This window comes from Carassius carassius, chromosome 7, assembly GCF_963082965.1.
Source record: "Carassius carassius chromosome 7, fCarCar2.1, whole genome shotgun sequence".
Classification (NCBI taxonomy): domain Eukaryota; kingdom Metazoa; phylum Chordata; class Actinopteri; order Cypriniformes; family Cyprinidae; genus Carassius; species Carassius carassius.
Window position 1 is genome coordinate 35073230 of NC_081761.1, and position 23618 is coordinate 35096847.

Sequence of the window (23618 nt, forward strand, 5' to 3'; positions counted from 1 at the left end):
CTGAAGAACAACCACCAAATTTAGGATGAATCTGACGCCATTTCATTCACATATATGCTTTTTATTATTCCATGTCCTTTATATTATTTCTATTTGAACATTTCATTTTATGGACTCTACTACCTTTGTGTGCATTGCAAATTTCCCAGTCAATATTAATGAAGTAATTTTTTTTAATCTCAAAGGACAGGACTAGGTGTGACCGCACCAGTTGCTCCGCCCAAAGGACAGCCCTGTTTCTAGACTGTCTGAAGTACAGATGAGAAACTGTGGTGACTTACAGATCGCCCATGTCACTGTCCGTCTGAGACAGCAGCTGTCCATCGGCCAGAATGCGCTTGATTAGATCCTCATCTGTCAATCAAAGCCAGCATCCAATCAACAACCAGCTCTACTCTTCTGGCACATGCAGTGAGTACGTACTTAAGTACAAAGTATCCAAAAATAAACAAGTAAAGAAGAGGCCAGTGTGTCACCTGAGGAGGAGAAGTATTTGTTCCTGTGGCTGTTGTCACAGACAGTGTCCTCCTCGTCGGGACTGAAGGGAATGTCCACACCCAGATGTCTGCTGCCCTGACCTCTCTTGAGCCGAGGCGGGAACACCGGCCCCATCTCCACAGACGAGTCGGTCAACACATCCGGCCAATCACAGTCAGGAATGCTCCACCTCTGAAGACTACAGCAGAGATTCAGTCTGATTCACTCACTGAATCGCTCGCTCACTTTCTCTTGTTCACTCATTGTTACTCATTCACTCACAAACTCTTGACTCTCTGATTCATTTACACTCACTTTTTGAATCGTTCATTGACTATTTGATTCACTTATGCTCACTTGATTTATTCACTTTCACATTCATTCACTCAGTCAATCACTGACTCAGATTCATTCACTCTCACTTGATTAGTCGATCATTAAGTGTTTGATTCACTTTCTGAATCATTCCTTCACTCAGTCCTTTACTCACTAACTGACTCGGACTCATTCATATCAACTAGTTCAGTCATTCACTGATGCTTTTATTCATTCAAGCTCACTTAATTCTTTCACTTGTTGAATCATTCATTCACTTATTCACTCACTAACTTATTGATTGTGATTTATTCACGCTCACTTATTAATTCGTTCAGGCATTCTTTGACACTTTTATTCAGCTGCGTTCAATTAATTTACTTTATGAATCATTCATTCACTTATTCAAACTGATTCGGTCTGATTCATTCAGACTTGCTCATTCAGCCACTAACTGGCTCTTTGATTAACTTATTCTCTCCAAATGCATCCACTTTTTGATTTATTCACCCACTAACTCACTCAGTGAATTGCTTTTCATTCACTCAAATATATTATTTGACCACACATATAACCACATATATATAACCACACATTCATTTTCACTAAGTTGTTTATTTGATCAAATCTTTACCCACCACCTATGGATTATTCAACTTTGTTAAAAAACTACAAATAAATGAACAAACCCAACACATACATTACTCAATAGAAGTTTATTCACTCCACTGTTATATTATTATTATTATATAATATTATAGTATGCATTAATATTTTGGAGTAGCTTTGTATTATTAATTTTTCAGTTTTCATTTTCTTTCAAATGTTAGTATTTTAAATGTTTATTTTCAGTAATTGTAGTACTCTAAATTTCATTTCCGTTAGGCGCAAAGGCAACATTTCTCCTTCCGTTTAAGCTCCTAAAGTTTTTCATTTAATATTATATTTGATTTTATTGCAGCTGTATTTCAACTAACCAGAACAAGTTTTAATAGGTTCAGTTAGGAGTAACAACATCAGTCATTTGTTGATTCTCGCTCAGTTAGGCTAGTCTTCCACTCTTTCATTCAGTGTGTGTCGGATGGAAAGGATGTTTTGCGTCCTGCAGGTCTGTGTTTAATGAGCTGTGCTTCGGTGACCTCATGCTCACCTCTTAGTGGACGGCGTGGGCAGGTCAATGTTGGTCTCCTCTGAGTACGTCTGCAGAGAGAGAGAGAGAAACAGCAGTGAGCTCATTCCTCTGCAGGAGCACAATACACTCATCTCAGTTCATCTCAGGATACGTGTTTATAGATATATAGATCAGCTCATGCTGCTGTGCTTCACATTCGCTCCCCTCTCAGTTCACGGCTGCAATCTAAATGGAGCTTCTCGTCAGTCGGTTCATCATGTTTTAAATAAAAAAATAAAAAACCTGTAAATGTGACATTCGGTGACGGCTGTGACAGACTCAACTGCAGCGCATTCAAATGTTGTGAAGACGGCAAATGCACCTTTCATTCATTTTCAACCCATTTCATTTAGATTGTCATCCTACTGCACCGCAGAAAAATGGAAACAAATCAGCTATGACTAACAAACATAATGATAAGAAGGTCTTCGTGAAGGTTGCTCTCGGCCTTTGTGTTTCTGTGCATCAACTGGAGCATGCAAACAAAGTATTCGGCAAGCGCATTTCAATTTGCACCGCATGAAAGGTACGAGAGAAACACATCTCTGAGAGTCTCTGTCAGAATAAATACAAATACATATATTGTATTCTCCTTAAACTCTCAGAGGCTGTCAACAGGTAAATAATGATGCAAAGTAAAGTATTTATACATTAATTTAACTATGTGCTGCCTTTAATGAATGCTATTTTAACAGTCCAAAACAGAATCATTTACTACAATAAGAGTCTAATGAAACTCATTAATCAGTCTAATGTAAATGTATACATACACACAAGCACACACTTTTGTCCAAAGTAACTTATAATACTAACAAATTTCATGGTACACAATGCCAGGGTTTAGTGAAGAACTAGATTATTGAAAGAGAAACTGAAATAAATAAATCATTTGAAATAAATAACTAATAATGAATAATAAAAAAAACTTTAAAAAAATAGATTAAAAAATTAATGAAGAAATGTGTGAAAAATTAATGAACAGATAGAAATATACATGTAAAATAGAGCAAAATATAAAAAATAAACTTTTAAAATAAATAAATACAAAAATGAATAAAAAGGAGGAAAAAAGTTATTCATTAATTAATAAATATAAACATAATACTTTATAATATAAATATGAATTAATACATAAAAGAACAAATACAAGAATGCTACCATAATGTTTTCTTGAAATACTGTACTAAGTAGGCTGTTAACAGTAACACTAACTAGCTAATTAAGCATTATTAAAATACCTTAACATTTTTTTAAATATATAATTGATAAAAATATAAACAACAAATATAAATCTACTTCTAACCAATTAAAAAAAAAAAAAAAAAACACATAAAAATCACATCTAAATAATCAAATAAGTTGATATAAAAATAATTATTAAATAAATAAGTAGTTTTGGTCAGTTAGCAAGTAAGCAGTGGTTTGTTTGTGGAAATCACACTCAAGTACTTCTCCAACAGTATTCGAACGTACTGTACCTCTCCAGCAATGCCATTCAGCATCAGAAAAGAGCTTCCTGTGAGCGAGTTATCCAGGAAGTCATCGATCTCCAGAGACTCCTGGTCCACCTGAGGAGGAAGCTGCTCCACAGAGACCTGAGCGTCATCAACAGAGACACAGCTTTCATTTTCCACTGCGCTGTGGTCATGTCTCTAGATGATCATACAGTAGTGGCCCAAATGATCAGAACCATTTTTAACCGGTGAAAATACTAGTGCTCTAATCATTTTGGCCACTACTGTATGTGTGTGTGTGTGTGTCTCACCTTACTGCGGCTGAGTCTGAACAGACAGAAGACGAGCAGGTAGAGGGGATAGACCAGCAGACAGCTCACAAGCCCCGCCCACAGTGTCTCCGCATTCACCGAGACCAGTGCAGACACCGGCGTAGAGCTAAACACACGTTCACACATCAATCATATTCTAAATACAATATAACTGCACAGTAAATTGAGGGCCGCTGTTTCACCAGACACATGACACTGCTTTATCACGAGCACATCAGACCATACCTCCTAAACTTTACTGTACTGTACTGTATTATACTATAATATAATATAGTACTATACTGTACTGGACTATACTGTACTGTACTGTACTATACATTACTATACTATGCTGTACTGTACTATACTATACTATACTGTACTATATTATACTATAATATACTATACTGTACTATACTATACTGTACAGTACTATACTGTACTTTACTATAATATACTGTACTATACTATAATATACTATACTATAATGTACTATACTGTACTGTTCTGCACTATACCATAATATACTGTACTATACTATACTGTACTATAATATACTGTACTGTACTATACAATACTGTACTGTACTATACTATAATATACTGTACTGTACTATACTGTACTATACTATAATGTACTATACTGTACTGTTCTGTACTATACTATAATATACTGTACTATACTTTAATGTACTGTACAGTACTATACAATACTGTACTGTACTATACTATAATATACTGTACTGTACTATACTATAATGTACTATACTGTACTGTTCTGTACTATACCATAATATACTGTACTGTACTATACTATAATATACTGTACTGTACTATACAATACTGTACTGTACTATACTGTACTATACTATAATATACTGTACTATACTGTACTATACTATAATGTACTACACTGTACTGTTCTGTACTATACTATAATATACTGTACTGTACTGTACTATACTGTACTTTAATGTACTGTACAGTACTATACAATACTGTACTGTACTATACTGTACTATAATATACTGTACTGTACTATACAATACTGTACTGTACTTCACCTGTTGCTGTAGGAGACGGTGCCGAACCACACGGCGTTGGCCAGCATGCAGAGCTGCATGAGCAGAGCACAGCAGGTGAGCCGCTGCAGCCGTGTGAAGGGGCTCCGCGGAGGACGCTCCCACAGCGACAGCCACACGTGACTCTCACAGACGGCCCTCTGTAGCTCCCAGGACAGCAGCCGCGGCCGCTCGTGTAGCTCCGCCTCCTCTGCACACAGGAAACACAGAGTCAGCAGCAGGAAGCTGGTCTTTCACTCGGTGCAGTGAGTGATGTGTTAATGGAGCATGAGGCAGAAGTGAACACTTGCTGCACTAAGTAGGCTAACTAGTTACTATATAATACCCACATAACATCCTGCTAAAACTGAGCATAGTTGAGAGCAATACATTTCAAAGAAAGCACACAAAATAACTAGTTTATCTACTATAATTTAAAAGTAGTATTTTTTTGTAAATGTACACAATAAAATTTTAGTTTTTCAATATTTTCTTTTTTTGTTTATTTATATATTATTTTACACTACTATTTTCTATATTATATATTTATATTAATATAATATAGCATATTTTTATATTTATATATTTTCATTCATTTTATTATATTTAATACATATACTGTTTTATTTTTGTATTTTACATTTACATTTTAATTTGAGTTAAAATATTACCAATTTCTTTTATTTTAATATAATTTTGTTTAGTTTTTTTAATACATACATACATATATATATATATATATATATATATATATATATACACACACACACACACACCCTAATATCCATGTGATGGTTATTTAATATTAAAATGTTATTTAATAAAAAAATATTTTATATTGTATCTAATATTTCTTCTTTTATACTATTTTCTATATATTCATATTAATATTTTACATCATTTGTTTTTATATTTTACATTAATTTATTAAAAATACATATATATTCACACAGACACACACACACAGACACACACACACACCCAATTTATCATTTGTTCTAATTTAGCCTAATTTACTGTAGTTACAAAAACAGGAAAGAATATGTTTTGTCAATGAAATGCACCTAATTGTATCCTGAATTTTAGGTGAATACAGTTAGTTTTTCATTATGGAGATATAAGGCGCCTGCATTAGGTTAACTGTCCACTAAAATTAACAATTTAATGTTACCTCTTATTAGAAGCAACCCATTACTGTTAATCTTCACAAACATTATGAGCAAACAGAGAAATAAAGGACTTGATTTCCTCTTTTTAAAGCACTATGATTTGTTCCTATTATTCCTTCTCGGAATATTCATGATCTTAAGAATCTAATTCCAGCTCCAACCAATCACAACAGGTCTTGTATCTGTGGGGGCGGGGCTTTACCTGAGGCTTCCACCTCTATCTCGACCCTGCCATCCGTTTTCTCATTGTCGACCGAGAGCCATTCCTGAACCAGGAAGAAATAACTGCTGCCCGTCTGCAGGTCCTTCACCAGGACGTACTGGAGCAGCCATGCAGGAGACAGCCCTGACACACACACACACACAGGTTTATCCTGACGCATCTGCCCGCTCCACACTGCTGGTGTTGTTTATGCCGATCGCTTCAGTACCTTTGTTGTCGTGCCACACGCGGATCTTCAGCACGCTGCCCAGACTGCTGTCGGAGGCCACGTGGAAGATGTCCAGACTGTTTCGAGTGAACGCGCCGATGCTGTCCAGGTGTCTGTGTCCACTGCGGCTCTCACTGCCATGAAGACTGATTCCCACGTGAGCCGTGGTTCCTGCAGTGGAGAGAAAGAGCTCAGACTCGGAGCTCATATATATATATTTTTTTTTCTATTTTTTATTTAGTGGTCAAAGCAAGATTTCTTATTTTAATATAGTTTAAAATAACAAAACAAAACTAAATAAAAACAAAATTAGTACAAAAACGAGTAAAAATTATATAGACATGTTAAAAACACAACACAATCATTCATATTTGAAACTAAATGTAAAATACAAAAATAAAAACTATTTCAAATTGTATATATATATATAATATTTTCATGCTACATTAAAAAAAGAGTTACTTGAAATAAAATGAACATTAATTGAAAAAGAAAACAAACAAACATAAAACTTATTTGAGTTGGAGGCCAAAGCAACATTTCTCATTACTGTACTATAACATGGTATAGTAAAATAAGTAAAACTAAAACGGAAATAAAAATGAACTAAAACTAAACAGAAATATTTAAAAAGGACAAAAACACACAACAAAATAGCTAAAACTGTAACTAAAATTAAAAACTGAAAATACAAAAATAAAAACGAATTCACAATATATACATAAAAAAACAACTAAATGTATTTAAGAATTTATCTAGTAATCTATGCAATTTTAACCACACACAAATTTCACTCATCTTGAAGTTGGTGATATCTACACTACTGATAATAGACAACGGCCCTTTTTTGGCCATAAATTCTTGACCTTAACAGACACCTGGATACAGTGAGGCAGAGCTAGTCACTTTAACACGTCCTGTCCTAACCATCTCACCTGCCCCGTAGGCCCAGCCGGTCTTGACCTGGATCTCGTACTTGTACAGCCCGTCCTTCCCACAGAGCGGCACCACAGAGGCCCGTCTCAGGTCCATCTGATCCAGCTTGTGCATTATAGCACCGGCCACAGCGTAACACAGCAGTCCCATCACACACACCAGCACCACCACCAGACTACGAGTCACCGAACGCTCCTGACAGAGACCAGACACACATAATCTAATTTTAAAAATAAAAAGTCAACTATGTAAAAATGTATTTTAAATTAACCTTTTATATATATTAAAATATAAAAATAATTTTTTTTTTACATAATATACATCAAGCATAGTGGTAAATACAACATTACAACAATGACCCGGACAGAAAAATATTTTTGAAAATGCACACACTTTTACTAATTTATGTAACTTTAATCATTTTTCAATTCTAATATAATATAATATAATATAATATAATATAATATAATATAATATAATATAATATAATATAATATAATATAATGAATATTAAAATATATGAACTTAAAATAACATTTTGTACATATTAAGCTTCAGAATAATAGAAATACAAAAATGTAAAGAAACATACTACTAAAATAGTAAAATATAAAGATAAATGTTCATTTAAAATAATATACATACAAAATAACAGAATTATATATATATATATATATATATATATATATATATATATATAGTAGTTAACATTTGAAGTGGATCAAAAAACATAATCAAAGTTGTCCTAAGACAAGAATGCATTTAGGTTTTAGGACAACTCTGATGAAAGGTTTTAAACCACTTCATATGTTGACTAGTGTATTGTGAAGAATCATTCCTACTGTGTCTGGACAGAGTTAAGGTTAATTAAAAACAAATATTCTGAAAGGAGAAGTTGTCTGAGTTGAGTTGTACTGCTCACAGGAATGATGAAGGAGACGGCGTCGGCGGGGACGAACAGGCTGGCGGCGAAAGCGGTGAGATGATGTGTGCGACACACGGCTCGGCTCACGCTGGTCTCGGGAAGCGGATCCATGCCGTCCGTCCGCCACTGACTGGTGCTTTCACTGAAATACTGACACAGCGAGGTGAACACGGCCACCTCTAACTGGATCAGCTCCGGATCGCCGGAGCCGCAGCCCACGGTCACGTTAATGAAGTGATCACGTGTGGTGTCATAGGACCTGATGGAGAACACACATCAGACAGTAGGAGACAAAGCTCATTTGTGTTCTTAGTGGAGCGTAATCACAAATGCTTTTATTTTATTGGCCTGAAAATCACAAACATAATTTACAAAATGAATTTTATTCGGAGTTTTATATTGGACAGGATGAGGCTCTCTTTGTGTTTTGTGAAACACTCATCTTCACTTCTGATATTGATGAACATGTCACTCCTATGATCTCCTGTGGCGGCTGATGTTGATTTTAACAAACAAACAGCTTCCAAACGCATCATTTATTATAGATGACTGGCCTAACATGCACTTCCTATATAAACTTTACAGAAACATTAGCATTAGCCTTACTTTGGAGACAAGAAGAAAGTGTAGAGTCGGTGGTCCAGGTCCCGCCCCCGAGTCATATTGAGCGTGATGCGTTTCCTGTCAGTGCTGTTGTATTCATTGGGCCATTCGGAGGTGTGCAGATAGGCTGTGATGAATGGATCCAATACCCACCTCTCTGGAGGATCTGAGGACGCAGGGGCGAGAAGATAGAGGTCTTAAGAGATAAATCAAAACAAGAAACACTGAATATCCCTGAAAATGCTATTTCCCCTCCGACGAGAAGAAATGCATTACACTGACCATGTGCTGTAATAACTAGTAATTGTTCCAGTTAGTCGACTAGTTGATTTGTTTGACTAAACTAAAATGAACCCTGAGGGGTTCCTGTAATAAGGCTTGAATTAAAATTGAGAAATATTAGGTGAAAATGTAAAAAAATTAAAATAAAGCTCATTTAAAATATTTAAAACCACAATAATAATAGTAATAATTATTATATATATATATATATATATATATATATAAAATAACACTATGTCAAATTAATGTCCTTTATTAATCAAATATCATGAAATATGTTAATTTATTATTGGACATTTCACAATTTGATGATATTTTCTCATTCAGCTTTCTAAATACTGATCAGATAACATGAGATTAATTGTTATTATTATTATTTTTTTGTTATAAGTTTTTAACAGAAAGAAAATATACAGTGGTGGCCAAAATTGTTAGAACATTTGGTGTTACTTTACAATATGGGTGCACAGATATGCATTAAATAATGCTCAACTAATGCACAGATAATCATGAGTGTAGAACTAAATCTTTTTTTAATGATTACTGGCATCAGCCATTAATGAACACTCTTTATGATTCGTAGATTAAGTAATCCATAATTTGTTATTTAATTAAAAGTGTCATAAAGCATTAATTCCCTAATAACATATTATATTAACTAATGAAGTAAATTCATATGTTAATAACCACAATGTGTTGAAGCATGCATTTCAACTTCTAGTTGTCTGCTTTAATGATAATCACTAGCTAATGATTTGCAATGATTTGTTGAGGCACAGAACTATTAACTAATTGTTAAGTAATATGTCATTGTGGTTATTGATTTTGAATGAGTTAATTAGTCATATGCCTAATCATGTAAAGTCATAACCTTTACAAATCATTAGCTAATGATTAATTGAAGCAGCCCACTACTGTAAATCTATAATTTGATGGAAATTTTTCTTGAGCTAATGACAGATAAATAATCTTATAATAAAATAATATTTTTTAAATAATATAAATATACTGTATATTTTTTACTTTTATTATGTATATATTTTTTCTTCTTAGTATGACGCCTGTATTTTTTTCTCATTCAGTTTCTTATTCTCAGTGGCTCCCCCTTGTGTTGAACGTCTTACCGTCTAGTACGGTGAAGTTGAGTTGGATGTAGATTGCCGCTTGTCTGTTGGTGTTCCTCGTGCTCACCCTCACGATGACTGAATCACAGCGGCTGATGTTCTCGGCTCCCGCCGGTGGCAAGACGGCCTCCAATCCGTTCCCGTTCATCCCAGCCCCGCTCCCGTTATTAACGGCAACCGTTATGGCATGACTGTCTTCCAGTTCTGAGATGGGAATCTGCGTGCCGTTCACCGTGCGAAACTCCATGGACGCCACCTCCGTGGACACGGTGTAATTGGCGATGTAGTTGAACGGAAACGGATTGGGCTCCACTTGGAACAGCAGCTGCACGATGCCGTCCTCGCTGCTGGGCGCCAGAGCGCCCCCTGCTGCCCGTCCCAGACTGCTGTTGAAGGCTCGCGGGATGGAGAAACGCCGGCACTCGGCCGCGTCGCTCTCGCCGTAGCAGAGCAGGCTCTGAGGGTCGGCGCGTTTGCCGGCGGCGACGATCTCTGCCCCGCGGAGGATCAGCGGTTCCTCGTTCAGGACGCGGCCCAGCATGAGGATTTGCATGAGGACGGAGGACAGGGTGTAGGCTTTAGCGGCCACCCGCAGCGGGTGATGCTGCTGCTCCTCTAAGAGAAGCGGAGGCGGCTGGGTGAAGCCTTCACGGTCCTCTGACTCCGGAGGAGGAGAGGAGGCAGTCTGGCTCACCTGGTGGATCAGGTCACCTGAGGGAGGAGACAGGGTGGAGGTCTGGGTTACTGACTGGAGGAACACTGAAAACCAGCAGGAACAGGATAAAAGACTCCATGAAAGACCAAAAAAGTGGAGTGATATAAGTGCTACAAGACTGATTAGAATTTGATTTAATGTTGCTATCAAAAAATAAATAATATTTAAATCAAAAATTAGTTGCATGTAGATAAATCTATGGAATTAGCTGTAATTAATCACACTGTTCAGAAAAAAAAACCCAGGGCGAAGATAAATCAAGTGAAGAGAAATAAAAGCTTTTGTAGCGTGATATAACAATATGCTTTTTACAAATTAAAATAGAAATTAGTGAAAGTGAAATAAATTGAATACTGTATAGTATTTTATATTAAACTAGAGATATACAAATCTTTTAAAAAGAAAGGTAATTTTAAAAATAAAAGACCATCAATGGAGACAAATCAAAGACATTCAAAGAAAACAAATACCTGTCAATAAATCAATTAAATTAATTTCAAGTTTTTTTTCATAACTGAGAAAAACCTTAAAATTAAGATAAATCAAATAAAGATAAATAAAAACCATTTTTTGTGGAAGTGATGTGACATACGTACATGTGAAGATAAGTCATATAATTATATATTATATATAATTATATGACTTATAATATAAAACAATTTTTATTAATTAAAACGAATAATAAAAAATAACATTTAGTAATATTTTATATTAAAATATAAATATACAAATATTTTTAAACAGAGGGGCTATTTAAATAAAAGCCCCAAAATGAAGAAATGTTATGGCAGATGAGTCAATAATTGAGCAGATGATGCTATGTAAATAATAATGATATATTGTGAATTAATTATATTTTGTGAATTAAAATAGAAAATATTCTTCAGAAAAATAGAAATATGCAGATCTTTTAAACAGAAAGGTAATAAAAAAATACAATATAATTATTAATAATTAATACAGGTTAGGTGCATTTTACTGAGAAATATTTTATTGTATTTTCTTTAGAATTAATAAAAAAAAATTTACAGCAATTTCATATGTAGATTAGGTTCAGATAAGATTTAAAAGTGCTGTATGTAAGTTTTTGACTTATTCTCCTTTGAAAATGTGCGATCTGGGCTGGGATGTCTGTCTCTGTTTTGGTTTGTGAAACACGGCCACTGGCAGTTTACACAATTATATTTTGCCATCCAGGGTTGCCAGTTGGTGGAAAACACAGCGTATTTCATTGTATTCATCGTCAAGTGCGCTCGTTCCTGTTTGTGGCAACTTGCATGTGCGTCAAGTCTGAGGAGGAGGGGCCAGGTGAAAAAAACCCTCTACAATATTTTTAATTTGGACTGCAATACCTAGTTCAACCACTACATATAGCACTTTTAAGGTCATTGCACACTTACTCCGAAATTTACGCCCGAAATTTTGGCATGTTAAAAAATTAATACAACCTCACATTGTGTCAATCACATTAATACACTATCTCCAAAACTTTTGCCCGTCATAAAAAAATTCGGATCGGGTTAGATTTTTTTGCGTTTTCGCATCCGAAGCAAGCATTTTAATAGGAAACGATGACAAATCCCAAAAATAACAACGACATAAATTTCAGACTCAGTGTGCAAGGCACTTCAGTCAGAAAAGAGAAAAATGAAAACATGTAAACAGTAACAGCTTGTTGCCTCTGGGGTTGTCTGTTTCTTTGTGACTCTGTTAGCATAACACAGCCATGAAATAGATGATTGTGTTAGCTGTCTCACTGGAGTGTGAGTGTGTGTGTGTGTGTGTGTGTGTGTTACCCATGATATTAAGGATGTTGTCTGCTATCTCGGTCGGGGTGACTGTGCCCTGTTTGGTGTCTGTCTGCAGGATCTCTAACATCGACTCTAGTTTGTCCAGAGTGCTGTTCTGACACTCTTCACACACGAACTCTCGACTCACAGCCTGCAAACAAACACATACGAGACTCTATTCACTTGTTCACATGTCTTTTAAAGTGCTTCAGGATTGAGCTGATGTGGGTGCGTCTCTCTCGTCTCACCGTGCACTGTGCGAGCGCCGCTGATGTCTGCTGGATGTCACCGACGGTGGTGAGGTCGAGCGACGTCAGCGCTCTGGTGATGTTTCCTCTGATGCTCACACGATACTGACGCTCTGCCTTAGACACACGCTCACGTCTGCGGGAAACACCCTGCTCATACTGACACACAGAAACACCACATGATGAGCTGAAGGAGAAACACACGACAGATGGATGGATGGATGGATGGATGGATGGATGGAGGGTCTCACCTCATTGAGGACGGTGATGAGGGCGAGCGAGAGCTCCCGTACTCTCTGTGAGTCTCCCTGATGGAGCAGCTCCCTGAGGGTGGAGTCGGTCAGATTGCTGAGCCAGTGAGGGAGACTGCTGAATCCGTCAGGAACCGCCGGCAGCACCACCTCCATCGACCTGACACACATCACAAACCATTCACAGCGCTGCCAGCAAAGAGCAGAACACGGGAAGTCTTCATGCCAAACCGTGTCTTACTTGTTGCGCGCCGTGACTGTCGCCCCCTGGTGGTCCTCCACCATGACAATCACAGACACCTGGTACTGGGCCGAGCTGAAGCCGGGTGGCAGGAAGGCTGAATGTTCTGGACTCGTGCCTTTATACACACAGAACTCCTCGCAGTACGTCTTGGAGCAGCGCACCGCCAGCAGACTATACACCAGCGGAGACTCGGCCTCGTCCATATCAGTGTAGCCTGAAAACCAGACACCATGACCAAAAATGTATCTAAAAAAAACTTTTAACTGAACTTAGGACTGGTGGTTGTGCTCACGTTATTGTTTGCCATTTATTGTTTATATAAAAAAGGAAGAAAAATAATACAGATATGATAACAATACTACTACAGATTTAATTGCATCTGTGATTGATTCACTCTCATTGTAGAGGGTTGTCCATCTCCACCGTCACGCTTAGTAACACAAACAGCTCTGCTCTCTCCACAGAGTAAAGGGACCCCTCTCAAACAGTGTTGCTCTGCACCGCGCTCTGAAGGTTGTTTAAAGCCGTGGATGATTGTGATTTCACTTTTTTAATGTTAGTTAGTGTGTAATGTTGTTGTTTGAACATAAACAATATCTGCAAAGTTATGAAGCTGAGAGTTCAATGCAAATGGACATATCGTCTTTTAAAATTCTGTCAGTTTAATGGCTACAAAAAATGGCTGGTAGGGACTACAACAAGTTTCTTCATGGGTTTGTGACGTAACAAACACTGATAAACCCCGCCCTTGGGAAAAGGCAGCAAAGGGGCGTGGCCATGCTGCACTGCTTTAGAGAAGAGGAAGAGAAAAGTTGAGGTGCACGTAAAAATCTATTCATATATGAATCACGATTCTGTCTTCTAATGATTCTAATGGATTCACAATGATTCTAAATCAATGTTCTAAAGAAGACGTTCTTGATACTGTTCCTCGCATCCCCTTGTACTGCACACGCTCTCTTTCTTTCTTTCTCTCTCTCTCTCTCTCTATCTCTCTCTCTCTCTTTCTCTCTCTCTCTCTCTCTCTATTGTTCAGCTCAGCTCCAACATTGAACTGTTCCAATTATACACTTATTTTCACATAGCTATGAGAAGCGTTAAACATGGACACACGTGCGGTTGCCGTAGTGTATTAAATCTTTAATCAGAATAAAACTGTATATTGAAAGCTGACAGAAGCAGTAGCGTTTACAAATAACATCGTATCAAAGAATGAGACAACAACAACAACAACAACAACAACAAAAAATAGGCCAAGCATTGAAAGGTTCTGCACATCCTCTTCAATAACATCCTCTGCGTCTCAATCGGGCTCAAACTGATAAGCTATAATAACGACGCCATTGTTTACAATACAACAGGAGTACATGCCATTGAGGTGAGGGGCGGGACGTTTAGATGTGCACTAGAGGCGGTTTAGCCAATCACAACACACTGGGCTAAACCAATCAGAGCCCAATACCTATTTTTTGAGGGAGGGGCTTCATAGGAGCAGGAAACGATCAGTGCATTTCTCAGAGAAGGGACAGAGTGGTGTGAAATAAAGGTAAATTATGTTTAAAAAAAATGTGTATGTTTAAAAATGAACTGAATTGAATTACACTTCACCCCATACACACAATCAAGCCTTGAGAGATACAGTGAACCACCCCTTTAAGCGAAATACACCAGTACTGTGATATATATAAAAATTAATATCATAACAAAAATAAACGCTGGTATTTGGTATGAACCCAGCATTACACTGTAAAAACGATTGTGATTTTAACAGTAAAAAACTGTGAAATTTCTACAGTAAGTTCCCCTACTATGTAAGGTGAAAACCTGTAATAGACATTTCATAAAATACATTTTGTGTGTGAAAAAGTATGTATAATTTAGAGTGAAAAACCGTAAATTGATGTTCCCAGAATTCCCTGTGTTGCATTTCAAATTTGATGTTCTTTCTGTGAAATAACTATGTTTATTAGTATATATATTAGTATTGACCTTTTCAGCTTGTGGAAAAGCTGCTCGTGGTGAACTTCATTATGTGACTTTCTCATCACCACCTGATTTTGATGGTTATTATATTACAAAAGTACAAATCAGATTTCAGAACTTCAATAGGTTGTTAATTAATGGAATACTTCTCCAGTCTCACCTGAGCAGTTGAAGTGCACTCTCTCCAGCAGCGTGTGCACCTGAGGCCCGTCGCCGTCGGCCCACAGAGAACACGTCCCTCCGGCTGGAGGCAGGTTGGGGTGGAGCTCGATGTAGGCCACGCCCTCGCGGTCCATGCTGTCATCGGTCACGTGGAGGCTGAATATGTAGGAGTTTCCGTCGCGGAGGATGCCCTGTCGCAGGACCAGGTTCATGCTGTCGCTGCCCGTGGTGGTGGTGTTCAGATCCAGCACCAGCGTCTCGTTCCCTCCGGTCATCGCCGTCCACCGCTAACAACAAACAGACACCACGCACACGTCACTGATACTTCCAAGTCATTTCCATTTTAACTTAAGTTTCTTGATAATAAAGTTAATTATTAAATAAATGTAAAAAACACTCATAAAGGATTTAAGAACTTATTTTATATGCAAATAAACTTTTATGTAGTTACAAAAACATTCACAGCTTAAGGAATGATTTTGTATTTCCATGCCACTTTTATGTATTTATATGATGGAGCAGATTCAATTAATTAATAAACCTAATTAATATTATATAATTTAATAATTATTGTATTAAAATCAGTTATAGAAGTATAATTGCATTTTATACATTATACAGTTATTTAAAAGCTGTATGTATTTGTTGTATTCTCATTTTAAAATTATAGTTAATATTAAAACTGTTTTTTTTATAGCTTTATTTCAAATTATGTTATTTTTAATGAGCTCCAAGCTGCTTTTTTAGTAACCTTGCAGTGACCTCCATCACCATCAATCTGAATCAGCACTCATCTCAGACCCGAGTGTTTGCAGCACTAGGTAAGAAGCCCTGAATTGTACCCTAATATTTACAGTTTCTGGTTCATGGGAACCAATCCAAGGGGAAGGAGTGTTTGACCGTTAGGTCACCAAGCAAATGTCTGTGCATGTTTAATGAGGCTTAGCATGTCGTTAACGTCTAATGCAGTGGAACACATCATAATGATGACATCATCCTGTACACCCACTGAGGTCTCCCCTCCCTCCGGTTCCCATAACCATAACATCACTCGAGTCTCAGTCTAAACATTATGAGAAGGCAAGAGGAATGCCTGCGAAAAAAGAGAGAGCATTCTAGAATGACATCGTGCCGCTATCTCCCCATGCACAGCACTCTTTGACAAATTATGATGGTATGTTTCCTCTAATAAATAAGGCAAGAGTGACTCACAAAATCCAAATATGTCATTCCCAACATTCAGATTGTATGAGGACAGAGTTAATCCTAGGGACAAATTATATCATGCCTTCCATGCTTTTTGGAAAGCTAAAAGATAAAGAAATTAAAATGCTATGACTTTCACCCGCCAAAAAACTTAGTAGTTAACAAATTTTGATTCATGATGTCCTCCAGAGATCTACTTGAGCATCAAAACCTACCTGAAACAGCTGGGAGTACTGTGAAAAAACTGCTCGAAGAGTTATGTTTGCATTTTGCACGTTTCTGTAGGCAGCAGTGGTTTAATAGTAACCCTGTGATTGATGACAGTGTGTCATGAGTGTGATTGTTCTCACCCCTCTGTGTGAGCTGTGACAGTTATTGCAGGTGCCAGCCAGGTACACATAAGAGCTCTGACTGATCTCGTAGCGAGACTGAGCTTTGCACGACACACACTCCAGCGACACCATTGGGATGCGACCACTTTGCACCCACACCTGTGACAAGGAGAAGAGATAGAACAACAAAAAAATTAAATCCCAAACCCGCAAGACCCTTGTTCACCTTGTGAACACAAATTAAGATATTTTTGATGAAATCCGAGAGCTTTCTGACTTTACATAGACTGCAATGTAACTAAAATGTTCAAGGCACAGAAAAATAGTAAGGTTATTGTTAAAAGTGAACGTGATAGTTGTGTTGCTGTCTATGCAGGGTCAGAAATCTCTTGGAGTGTTTTAATTTGTGTTCTGAAGATGAAAGAAGGTTTAATGATTAATGATTAATGACAGAATTTTCATTTTTGGGGTGAACTAGCTTTTTGAATTATGCAATTATGTTTTCTGTTGACCATGGAAGCTGATTAATCTCTCGAATTAATTAATTTCAAAATCTCTCATTCTCTCTACTGATTTAAATATTAACAATGTTAGCACTGAGACCGGCAAATTCCCCACTCTGTTGAGCTTGAAGCAAGCAGACCTTCAAAGTTAAATCTCGTGAAATATTCCCTTTAGCACCCGTCAAAGCATTTCAATTCAGCGAGTGAAATGAGTTTCATCTATATCACTACGTTCATCTATGTAATTATAGCCAAATACAGAGTATGCTAAATACAACTTAACATTCTGTAATGATATCAACTAATTTGAATACTGTAGAACAAAACAAAAAGGCGGGAAACGCTAATAATGAATATCAACCTCAAATACTTTTGCTTATTTACATGCACTGCATTGTTTTAGCTCACACTTCTCTGTTGAAAGTATGCATATCAGGTAAAAGCACAAATACACCCCAGAAAAAGGCACGACTTCACATCTCACTTGCTTTTGTTCATCATTTGATTATTTACTGTGGCCATGATCCCTAGAAACTGTAAACAAATTTTTCTTTTAAATTCAAATCTGTTTACTGGCAACTTTCCATGAGGCTGTAACAGCGTGACGTTAAATGCGACATTCAAAAATGGCCTGAGTTTTTGATTGTGGATAATTGGTATTCTATAATGAGCCTAATTTACATAGAAAATAGGCATGTTTGCACTGAAAAGAGTGACAATGACTTCATTAAAATATCACACAGCTCTATTCAGTGCACTTTGAAGATGCTTAAACTGGACTACAGGTAGTTGTTGAATAAGATGCAGGTTCAATGCACGAAAAAATCCAACATTTTATTTAAAAGATTAAAAATATAAAAAAATTAAATGTGATGAGATGTATTTTGGAATATAAAGCATCTGTACGAGCAATGGTGAAAAACAGCTGACAAGAATCAATAACAAGAAATATTTGTATTTGCTGCATATTTGCTATGAAAACCTGGCAGTAATCAACAAGAGCACTCACCGTTTGGTTTGTGGACTCTGGGGTCATTCCTTCTTTGCTGACGGTCAAGCGAAAGGTATACTCAACATCTACCTCCAGTTCAGAACCAGAGATTCCCAGAACCGGGTCGCTCGGACCCAACCCGAAATGCAAAGTGGAGCAGTGAGCTGGGCCCTGCAGGGTGAAGTTAAAAGACAGAATCACTGCAGATGGTAATTAAACGACTAATTTACCTGCCTCAAGATATACAAGACAAGAGCATAATCATCAAACAAGTTTTGGTACCTTTGTTGTTTAATGACTTTCCCTAATGAGTTTTCTAATAGCATTTTAATCACTGACCATGACTGTGCATCTCGAATACACATTTGACACCCACAAAGTGTACTTTATCTACATTTTGCAATCTACTGCATTATTATTTAGAACCTAAACATTTTTATTTTGAGATGCATTTTGCTTAAAGTGTGCTTACATAAATGCCACCAGTTTTTTTTTATTTGTTTGTTTTTAATCTGATCATCTAATGCAATGACATTCATAAATTTTAGCTGTGACTAAAGTGTTATTTTTTTGGTGCCAGTGGTGCTTGAAATATTTCATTATACTTCATACAATATTCCTTAGAATTTCTGTCAGTGACAAAATGTTTTAATAAAAAGCAGGAATCTCTGGCTTCCCTCTGGCTGTGATACTGTGATATTCTGGCATGGATATCTCTAAGGAATGCTGAGTTTATCCGCTGCTAGTTATGTAACTGATCTCAAGTAGACACCACCCAAACATACACGTTTGGGGCACGTACTACACATATTTTATCTTTCTGAGCTGCTGTGTGCAAAGCTAAACCTCTGATACTAGATGTCCCTAAGATACTCAAACAACTCTCAAATTCACACTTTCACATATCTGTTAAGAGCTTTTAGCTCTCAAATATGACTAAAAGAGCTCAGTGAATATAAGCACTTGATTATTCATTGTTTTAGTGCCAATTACTCAATCTCTCAAACCATCTCTCAACTACAATGTTTATTTTACAGGGGAAAAAAACTCTCAAATTAGATTGTTCAGCTTAAGACCGTTAAGAGTCTTGATCCTTGAGGGATGATTTCCAGCAGAGTTTAGCTCCAGTCCCAACTAAACCCAGATGAACGAGCTAACTAAGGTCTTAGAGATCAATAGAAAATTCCAGGCAGGTGTGCTGGAGCTGAACCCTGCAGGAAGATGTCCCTCCCAAAGCAGGATTGGATATCTGTTACACACCAATCATGATTACCTTTGAGGTGCTCACACATTCCCAGTGGTAATTGAGCAGGGACTGGTTCTCTGGGTCCAGGTTTGGGTCGTAGGATTGTTCTGCACTCAAATGCAAATCTTGAGTTTTGGACCACACACGGTATGTGCCACCTTCAATGATTGGCACTAGCTTTTTGGACATTACTGAAAGTTGAATACACGCTGCCTTCCGTAGTGGCACCCCCTCATAGGACAGAGAAAAAACTAGAGTGTAGTTCCCAGCAGAAATCGACATCTTGGGCACTGAAATTTGGAGCCTCCGGACGTTGACTTCTGGGGGGAGACGGACCTTAGATGGTGGTGGACCTTTCTTGTCATCATCCTGACAGCGAGGAGAGGTGAGGATCTCCCAGAGGTACTCTACTCCATAGAGGCCACAGCTTTTTAAATTCACATTGGCCTCTACTGAGGTTGGCTGGTAACGCCATATGGCGAGTCGTGGAGCTTGAATTATCTGAACTTCTGGTTCGTCACACTTTAGGACGGAGATGTTAACATTAACCTCTGCTGTAACCCAGCTCACCAAGTTACTGACATTAACTCGCACCACATAGTGACCAGGAAGGATGTAGATATGACTAAGAGAAGGTGTAGTTGTGACAGGTGCAGAAGAACCATCCCCAAAGTCCCACTGATATGTCGCTGGAGTGGAAACAGGAGTGATTCCCACATGAAAGCTGACCGTCTTGTTTATGAAGGTGTCGCTTGGTTGAGCATCCAAGGTGGCTGACCTGATAATGTTCTGAACTCGTATGACCTTGGTCACATTTAATCCGTTTAATGAATTAAATGCTCTAAGGAATATGGTCAGATTGCCTGGCTGTTCTGGCACATATGTCACCAACTTGCCAACCCGAGAAATCTTAAGACCATGATGAAGGTCAAAGGTCCATAGAATGGTCAGCGGATCACGTGTCAATGTGGATGCCTCATAAGCCCTAGGTACACCAACAGGTATAGCGGCATCACAGCAGTTCAGTATAGTCAACTTGGTCACAGGCTCCATGATTTCAATGTGCAGAGTCCTTCGTTCTGAACTAACTTGGTTGTAGGCAGTAAGGTTGACATAGTACTTGGCAACACTTGTGAACTGGTGGATGTAGGTTTGATTGGTCAGAACAACAGTTGCATCACCACTAATGCTCAGGATGAAATGAACAGAAGTTCCAGATGAGACAGTGATGGTAAATTCTACGTTTTCACCAACGGCAGCAATTTGTTTGCTGGCCTTGAGCTCCAGACCCTGTATACGGTCTTGAACACTAAATTCACTTGAGTATGTTTCTCTGTTGATATCATTAGTGGCGTTCAAAGCAACAGTGAAAATTCCCGGTTTGGGGAAGATGTAGGAAGTGGTGCGCTGGTTCGATTTTATGTTGTCTGGCAATAGCCACATCCACGAAATGCTGGATCCCGTTTGTGTTTCTCCACGCAGAGTAACATTGTCCCCTGAAGCTACAAAGTTCTCTGTAACATTTGTGGAGATGAAGGTCAATCCTGAGATCGGTTCTTGAATGCTGATCCACTTTGACACAACTTCTGAGCTGACTTTGTTGGAAACCTCCACGTTAACTAGTTTCAGACCCGGCCTTCTGAAACAGTGCATGACTGAGGACACATCAGATGTTAACAGTTCACCATCTGCCCACCATTTGTAATGAAGTGCTGTTCCAAAACTTGCAGATACTGTCATATTTGTCATGGCATTTACTGCAGCAGGGTTTGGTGAAATCTTAAGGACCAGCTCCCTTACAGGATCCAAAAACTCAATCGTTTTGTTCACAGCCAGCTGGCCAAGCAAGTTGGTTGCCTTGAGGATGACATCACAAGGACCAGGGGTGGAAAAGTTGAGGTCTATGGTCCTGCCCGTGAGGTTGTAGTCAGGCTTTTCATGTTCCCTCAGAAGGTTCCAGCTGAAGGTCATATTGGTGCCCTCTTTTAGTGATGCTTGCAAGTGAAGGAGACGGTTGCTTGCAAAACAGCATCCTTCAATAAGCTCATCAGCCACTATCTGCAAGCCCTCCAACTCACGCTGCACAAAGATGGAAATGCTTGACTGAAAAGTCCCAATGTCATTCTCTGCAGTAACGATGATATTGAAAGTCCCAACGGAGCGAAATGTGTAGAACATGGTGTGAGTGCCTTGGATAGATGTGCACCGGTCACAAAGAATCCAAGAGTACCTTACATCATCTCCTTGGTCGAGGTGTGCCTCAAAGTAAACAGAAGTGTTCAAAGGGACATTAACAAGGCTAGCATTTACTGACAATCCTGTGATTGGGGCTAAGACCACAACAGAAGTCTCATTTTTGGTCTCACTCACTTCATTCTTGCCTGTAACACTTATGTTAAACCTGCCTGAGGAATTGTAAGCATGTGATACGTTTGTGCCATTAAGTCGAGTCCCATCTCCAAAATCCCAGATGTAGACAGCATTCTCAGAGTCTGAAAATGCCTTGAAAGCATAGTCTTGGTGTAAGGAAAGACTGTTCCCTTTATCTCCATTATGGCTGATCAACAAAAAACTGACAGATTGTTGCACCAATACTGAAACAGATACATTAATACAGGAGATGTTGTTGAGTGCAGTAACCGTAACCAGATATTCCCCAGGATTCTTGAACGTAAAGGCCATCTCCTTACCACCTCGAACCGGACTTCTCGAATCAAGTACCCCAAAATCCCATAGGTAGGTGTAGTTAAATTCTGGGAAGGCAGCTACTGTAAATCTGCTCTCCTCATCAAGCTTGATGTGTTTTCTCAGAGGAAACAAAGACACTGTTGTGAGTTCAGGTTGGACGCAGACCCTTCTGAAAAAATTTGCCTTGTTGGCTTCACTTGACATAAGTAGTGAGAGATTGTACTCGCCACTCTTAACATACGTGTGTGTTATCATCGACATTCCATACTGAGTTTTGTTGGGGCTTCCATCTCCAAAACTCCACACGTACTGATGTCCTGAAGGGTTCCCTGACACAAATGCATGGAAGAGTACCTCTTTGTTTTCCCGAATGCACCCGGGAGGTTCTAGCAATAACACTTGTAGCACAAACACCTCCACAGGTATGGTTACCCATTGAGAGCTCACAGCATTCTTTGCGGTGACATTTACAGTGTAGTTTCCATCTTTTCTGTACGTATATTCAACTTTGGGCTCCATAACCGTGTGCACCATTCCGTCACCCATGTCAAAGCTCCAAGTTACATTGTTGCCTGCTTCCAGGCTTGCCGTGACAACAGTAGGAGTGTTGCATTCCGTGGGAGCAGATGACATCACCTCCAAGCCCTTAACATCCTCATATACGATAACTTCCATGCAGGTGTCTGTCCAGCTAATGGTGTTGTTGACATTCACGCAGATATTGTAGACACTGCTGTGAGCGTATACATGAGGAACCCTACGTTCACGCCCTTGCTGTACACTCAAATTGTCACCAAAGTTCCAGGTGTAGATGATACCGTAGGGAGACGGCAGAGGGTGGGCCTCAAATTCAGCTGTTTTTTTGGCATGTAGTGGGGGTGAGTCAATCTCGATTCGCACATTTGTCAGAATGCTAAAGACGTATACATTGACCTTGCATGTCTTGTTCTCATAGTGGTTGGAAGCCGTGAACAATAAGGTGTACTCTCCTGCAAGAAATA

At 38.2% G+C, this 23618-nt stretch overlaps 1 protein-coding gene across 1 annotated transcript in view; it reads right to left on the bottom strand.

The window, feature by feature from the left end:
• Window positions 1–23618, bottom strand: part of LOC132144049 (polycystin-1-like) — a 78076-nt gene that overhangs the window by 12940 nt on the left and 41518 nt on the right. The window contains exons 17-36 of the mRNA XM_059554773.1: window positions 19957–23606; window positions 18702–18854; window positions 17208–17348; window positions 15650–15938; window positions 13504–13720; window positions 13263–13422; window positions 13012–13170; window positions 12770–12914; window positions 10259–10969; window positions 8856–9018; window positions 8247–8508; window positions 7324–7519; window positions 6389–6559; window positions 6160–6303; window positions 4792–4999; window positions 3729–3855; window positions 3442–3558; window positions 1943–1992; window positions 477–676; window positions 282–354 (exon numbers count right to left, since the gene is read on the bottom strand). Coding sequence (XP_059410756.1) covers window positions 282–354; window positions 477–676; window positions 1943–1992; window positions 3442–3558; window positions 3729–3855; window positions 4792–4999; window positions 6160–6303; window positions 6389–6559; window positions 7324–7519; window positions 8247–8508; window positions 8856–9018; window positions 10259–10969; window positions 12770–12914; window positions 13012–13170; window positions 13263–13422; window positions 13504–13720; window positions 15650–15938; window positions 17208–17348; window positions 18702–18854; window positions 19957–23606 — 7336 coding nt within the window. The remainder of the gene's footprint in view (window positions 1–281; window positions 355–476; window positions 677–1942; window positions 1993–3441; window positions 3559–3728; window positions 3856–4791; window positions 5000–6159; window positions 6304–6388; window positions 6560–7323; window positions 7520–8246; window positions 8509–8855; window positions 9019–10258; window positions 10970–12769; window positions 12915–13011; window positions 13171–13262; window positions 13423–13503; window positions 13721–15649; window positions 15939–17207; window positions 17349–18701; window positions 18855–19956; window positions 23607–23618) is intronic.